The sequence below is a fragment of the Camarhynchus parvulus genome, chromosome Z, assembly GCF_901933205.1.
Source record: "Camarhynchus parvulus chromosome Z, STF_HiC, whole genome shotgun sequence".
NCBI classification, from domain to species: domain Eukaryota; kingdom Metazoa; phylum Chordata; class Aves; order Passeriformes; family Thraupidae; genus Camarhynchus; species Camarhynchus parvulus.
In genome coordinates this window covers 36,981,401-36,987,299 of record NC_044601.1, presented here as the reverse complement: position 1 = coordinate 36,987,299, position 5,899 = coordinate 36,981,401, and the positions used below count along the sequence as shown (strand labels likewise).

The window sequence follows — 5,899 nt, the reverse complement described above, 5'->3', positions numbered from 1 at the left end:
CACTTCTACAAGCGCCAGCGAGAGCAGCGTGCCTGCACGAAGGGAGCGCGGTGCACAAGTAATTCTACACGTACATATACAGGAGCAGTGTCCTTGAATTGCTTTACTCTCTTCTGGCACTGGCAAGTTACCATGCCAACGCATTATAAAATCAACCACTCATTTAAAGAAGTACTTTCAAAGCTGTATTTACTTCTTGCATGTAATTATCCATTACAGTAAGAATAGCAGTAATTTACATCTATGTGAAGTATTACAGGCAGACACAGATTTTTGTTTTTTTACTGTTTTTTGGTTTGTTATTCTGTGGTTTGATCCCCGCCTCTCTTCCCCCACCCCCACATTTCGGGTGCTGAGAGTTCAAGTGTCCCTGGAAAACAATTTCACTGCATCCATTATTTAAAGCTCTTTCTTTACTAATTTACACGTTTAGAAAATACAAAAAAGCCATACATATTTAAAGGACAGGCCTTTTTTATGCCTTCTATAAAAAATACAAGGTTTAAGGCAGTTCAGAAATAGGCGTTTATACAATTCTAAAACGTTCATAAAGTCTCTCCAAATAAGAAAGTTAACTTTCAATCTGTAAAATACACTGTACATTTGACGTTCTAGAGAATACTTCACTTAATCACTGTTGCTGGTATCCCTTTAAACATAAAGTGAAATCTGTACCTTTCCAGAAACAAACAGCAAATGCAGCTACCTGGCAAATAGGACGTGGAATTAAAACTTTTTATTATTTTTTTAAATAAATTATCCCCAAAGCATACAATTTATAAAATTCTATATACAATGAAGAGCGACTGGTAACAAATCCCAGTTTTAAATACTTTTTTTAATATAAGATTTACCAGAGGTCAGCACCCTGATATGACGAGGCAATAAAACTTTTCAGGATATTTGTACATACATGTTCTCGAGTTTAAAAGTGTCTTTTAAAGATGGCAGTGCAGAGCTCTTTTAAAACAAAAGTTGCATTGTTCAGTATAGCCAACAACTCCGAAACGAATTTTGTTTTAATGTCGCTAGGTTACAGAGGAAGAGACGGCTGCTGGCACGCTTTTGTTATAGGGAATTTGTGTGTGCAAGAGGGAGTGCTGTAAACCACCAAATTTATTCAGTCTGCTATTTCCCTAAATTTAATGGCAGATGAGGCGTAAGCCCCTTTCGGGCACAACTGCATCAGGAAGAGTGAGATGCGGCTAACGATAATCAAGTTGCTGACTAACTAGTACGGCAACGCTTTGGCAGCAAGTTTGGGTTGCTCACCTCTTACTAACCTTCATGTCAAAACTCTTAGAAGACCTCCAGTACCAGCATGCCACAACTCCCGGGTTGTTCCGGGGGGCGGCTAGCGGCCTCGCCGCAGTCTCTGTGAGCCGCTCCGCTCGCTAGTAACACGAAGGCAGGGTGGCAGCAATTGCATAGTGCACACTCGAGACCAACACCCGAAACACGAGCGGCCCCTGCGCTCCGGCCACCGCTCCAGCGGCCGGCTCGCAGCGCCGGGCCGGGCAAAGGGGTGGGCTGGGGGCTGCGCGCAGCAGCGGAGGCAGAAGGGGAGACGCGAGGGGACGGGGCGCCGGGGCAATGGGTCGGGAATCCGCGACCAGAGCGTGTAAAGCCGCTCCGTGCCGAGGGGCCCCGCCGGCCGGATCCCCGGCCGCCGCGGGAGGGCTCGACTAGAGGCCCGCGGCGGCTCGGCGCGGGGGGCCTGGCCCGGCCCGGCCCGGCGAAGGGGATGGGGGTGCGGAGGGAGGCAGTGATGGAGGGAGGCGGCGATGGGAAGCAGGCAGGCAGGAGGGGTGCGGGAAGGGAGGGATGCTAGAGCCGCGGCAGCAGCGGCACCAAGATGGAGGCGAGCAGCGCCCCAGCCGCCCCGGCGGGCCGCCCAGCGTTATCTGCCTGCACGGGGAAGCCGGGCTCGGCGCCCGCATTGTCCTCCGCGTCGTCCCTCCCCTTCTGGCTCGGCTCCTCCTCGTAGTCCTCGTCGTAGTACTCCTCCAGGCCGCCGTCCGAGCCGCCGCTGCTGCCCGCGCCGTTGCCGCCCATGTCGGCGCCGAAGCAGAGGCGGGCCATGTTCTCCTTGACCGACTCGCATATGGGCCGCTCCAGCCCGTCGCAGACGCAGTCGTTGAGCAGCACGGCCTTGGGGACGGCCAGCATGTCCTCGATGACGGCGCGGCACTCGGGCGTGCAGCGCAGCCCGTTGAACAGCTTCCCGCAGTAGGTCATGTAGCGGTTCAGCGCCAGGCTGCAGCGGCTGTCCCAGTCGCAGCGCCGCCGCGCCTCCGTGCAGCCCATGACGCCGGGGCCGCCGGGGCCGCCGCCGCCGGGGCCGCCGCCCGCGGGGCTGCTGGTGCGGGGCAAGCAGGGCTCGATGGCGCGCTTGGTGGCGCGGCAGTTCTCGTCCTGCGCGCAGTCGCAGTCCTCCAGCGCCGGGCCACGCCGGGTGTGGTTGAGCTGGATGAGCGCCGCGATGCAGTGGCTGGGGCACCGCCGCCTGGACGAGGCGGCCGCGCCTGCTGCGCCCGCCGGGCCGTCCCCTCCGCCCGCCGGCGGCGGCTGCTGCTGCAGGAGCACCGGGGCGCACGCCTCGGCGTACTGGTTGTACGCGTAGCTGCACTCGGGCTCCCCTGACACTGCAGCACCGCCTGCCAGCAGATCAGCCGCCGGCCCTGCACCAGCGAGCCCCGAGGCGGCCACACGGCGCCCAGCGCCGCCGCCAGCCACAGCCAGGCGGCCGCCCGCGGCCAGCGCCGGCCGCCGCCTCCGTGCCGAGAGGGCGAGCGGGCCACCATCGCGGACGGGGGGATTGGCTGCAACCGCGGGCGAGCTGGGAAGAGGCGCTGGTAGACGAGGAGGAGGAGGAGAAGGAGCTGCCGCCCGTGGAGAAGTTTCCAAAACTCCCGCCGGCCGTGTGCATGAGGTCTCCTCGCATCAATCCATGCGCGCCGGGCCCGGGGCTCTCTAGCCCCCGGGAGCTGAAGCCGGCGGGGCGGTGGTACGAAGCAGGCGCCCGGGGCCTTCCCGTGTCCCCTACCCGCTGCTCCGGGCTCGGCGAGGCGGTGGCGAAGGCGCCCGGAGAGGTGCAGGGAGTCAGTGCAAACCGGGGCTCGGGGAATCGCAGGCTACGCCGGGAGAGCTCATGGTGCTGTACTGCTCTTCATGCAGTTCCGTCTCTCTCTTTTTATTTTTTTTCCCCACAAAATAAATGCCCAGCTGCTGCTGCTGCCTCCTCGGGAGCTTTTAACTCTCCGCTCGCAGCATCTCTGCACATGCCAGCCGCTCCGATCCCATTCACAGTCCCGGCTCCGCTCACTCCCTCTCGGTTCGGATCACGCTTTCGGGTGGCGCGGAGAAGAAATGTCTTTCCTTGCTACCAAGACGAGAGCACTGGGGAAGGAGAAGAGTCAGCCTTCACGGTCTCTTTCTCTCCGGGCGACTGATGCTGCTTCTGTTGTCAACAAGCCCTGCAAGTTGCTCTGTGGATCCGTCTGTGGATCTTTTTTTCTTTGCAAGGCTTTAAATACAAAAGTGCCCTCCAAGCAGCAGCAACGTGCTCTGATTAGGCTTCATTATGCATGCATGGAAAAGCAAACAAACAAAAAAAATTAGCAACGCTTCTTCTTTTACACAACCCCCCCAGCCTGCGCTTTCTCGCTCTCTTTCTCCCTTTCTCCACTTTTTCTCCCTTCGCTCGGCCCCCTTTCCCTGCCTCGCCACTTGCCATTGGCCCAGCCTGTTGTTGAAACCTTTTTTTTTTTTTTTTTTTTTTTTTTCCCTCCTTCTTTTTACGATGTGCTGGAGGGAGGGAAGAGAGAGGGGGGCTGGAGGGCAGCTCACATTCAAAGCTTGAAAGGAAAGGCTTAAGGAGAGTGACAGCCCCCCGAGGAGCCCCTCCTCCCGTTAAGGCGGCGCGGCGGCCGGGCGAGAGGCGCTGAGCGGCGGCGCCCGCGGGGGCTCGGCAGAGCTGAGCCGGGGCCGGGCGGCAAGGCTGGGCTCTCCGCGCCCGTGTCGCAGGCATGGCACCCTCACTGGTCCTGCTCCCTACCACAAGGAGGGGAAACCGACTTCTCTAGCTCGGGTAACGCGTGTACCCAAACTTCCCAGGGATTCAGGTGAGGGCAGAGCCGCTGCCAGAACGGCAGAGAGGATTAGGCTCAAAATGGGACCGACTGTGATCTTACTGAAATAGAAACAGAGGTCCTGGTTTCAGTGTGCTTGTACTCTCCGGGAGAGCAAAGCTAACCACTAGTGGTGTAGTGCGACCATGTAAGTACACCTTTGCTGTAGTTTCAGTATTACAGCTTTCCGCTTGCCGCATACCCCCCGATTTTAGTCATTCAGCTCAGCTTCTCGCCTGAGATTTTTGTGCACGGTTTTAAGACACTGACTTACGAGGGTGCCTGTTGGCAGAACTACAGTAGATCCCAGTGTAGTTCTTTGATACTTGATCTGCCAACTAGTAAAAAGTCTGAAAAAATCTGTTATTAGTTTTAATTGAAAGCGAAATGCTTTGCTGAAGTCCTGCCTTCTTGTTACATTTTCAATTTATAAAGAAGTAGAAACAAAAGGAGCATAACAAAGTATTCGTGCATTTATCCACTCACTGCCTTTCGTTTCCGTGCTACCTTAATTCCAGAGCAACATCCTCTCCAACCACAAGGGGCGTCGGTATCTGTTGCCTGTCAAAACTGGCGCTTTTTTCATCCTAAGACTATCAACTCCATCTGTCACAAAAACTGGGACAAAATCTATTTTCCAGAAACTCGGGGATCTTGGAATCCCATGTGGTGTGAAATCATGCCTGTCTCAAAGTGCGTAGACTGTGGAATGGTGGTGTGGTGTGACTGGGAGTCAGTATGATTGATGGGGTTGAGAAGCATTCATAAGGGCTTGCTCCATTGTCGTCAGTTTTACAAGCTGCTCGTGTTTCTCCTTCAGTATAGTTTTGCCTATTCTTGTACAAAAACTGTGTTTTTAAATCTGCAAAAGCTGTGTTTAGAAACCCTGCCTCCATCCACCTAGTTTAGGGTTGTTTCTTTTAATTCTTGTTGAATAGTGGTATTAAAAATACCAGATGCCATTCAGGCTGGTTGTAGTAAATGTAAATTGCTATCTACACTGGGATTGATTGTTCATGCATTGTTTTGTTGCCCTATTATCTGATCACACCACTGTTATTGGTGGAAATCAGCTAGTTTTAGGTGTCTCAGTTGGAGATGACATTGCAGGTGCTGTTCAACATACTGCTGCACTGACTGGTTCCTAGGGAAAATGCCCCACGGTGCCATTGGAGGGAAGAGGGTCTGGATGCCGGGATGTTCCAGACATAAGAGAGTCTGAGAGAGGGGGTTGCAATGGAGCAGGGTCATGGCCTGGGGCCTCCTGAGTTTCCTCAGCACGGGAGAGAGGAGTCCCAGTGGGGCTGCCTTCTGCAGGCAGCTGGATGATGAGCTCTGCCCCCTCCCAGCTCTTGCCTTCATTTGCAAAATCCATCCAGCTCGGCTGTACTTCATTTCTGGAGCAAAAAGCAGGCTGTTTGCTCCGTGAGGAAAGGCAGCAGCTGAACTTCGGGCCTCCCAGGAGGGGGAGTAGAGGAGCCTTCACTGCTGGCCTTGCATCCTGCTGTGGCTGCTGCGAGAAGGCTGCTGCGGTGCTGCTGGGGCAGGGACGGGATCAGTACCTAGTCCCACTAGTGCTGACGGACTTCCCTGGCTGGACTGTGCGTTGAACGGCAGGGCGTGGCGTAAAACATCACATTATTCATAGGCAGAAATTTTCACAAACAGTTTTTAGTTAAAGAAATGAATATTTTATACAGTGATAATAATAATGGAAATGTTGACTTTGAAGTTTGGAATTACCTTTGGTATCATACAACTGACAAAAA

At 54.5% G+C, this 5,899-nt stretch overlaps 1 protein-coding gene across 1 annotated transcript; it reads right to left on the bottom strand.

Moving 5' to 3' along the window:
* Window positions 1-395: 395 nt before the first annotated feature.
* Window positions 396-3,122, bottom strand: GAS1 (growth arrest specific 1). Its single transcript, XM_030968960.1, is given in 2 exon segments — window positions 396-2,639; window positions 2,642-3,122. Coding segments are annotated over 2 exon segments (975 nt in total). The 5' UTR covers window positions 2,805-3,122; the 3' UTR covers window positions 396-1,827.
* Window positions 3,123-5,899: the final 2,777 nt, after the last annotated feature.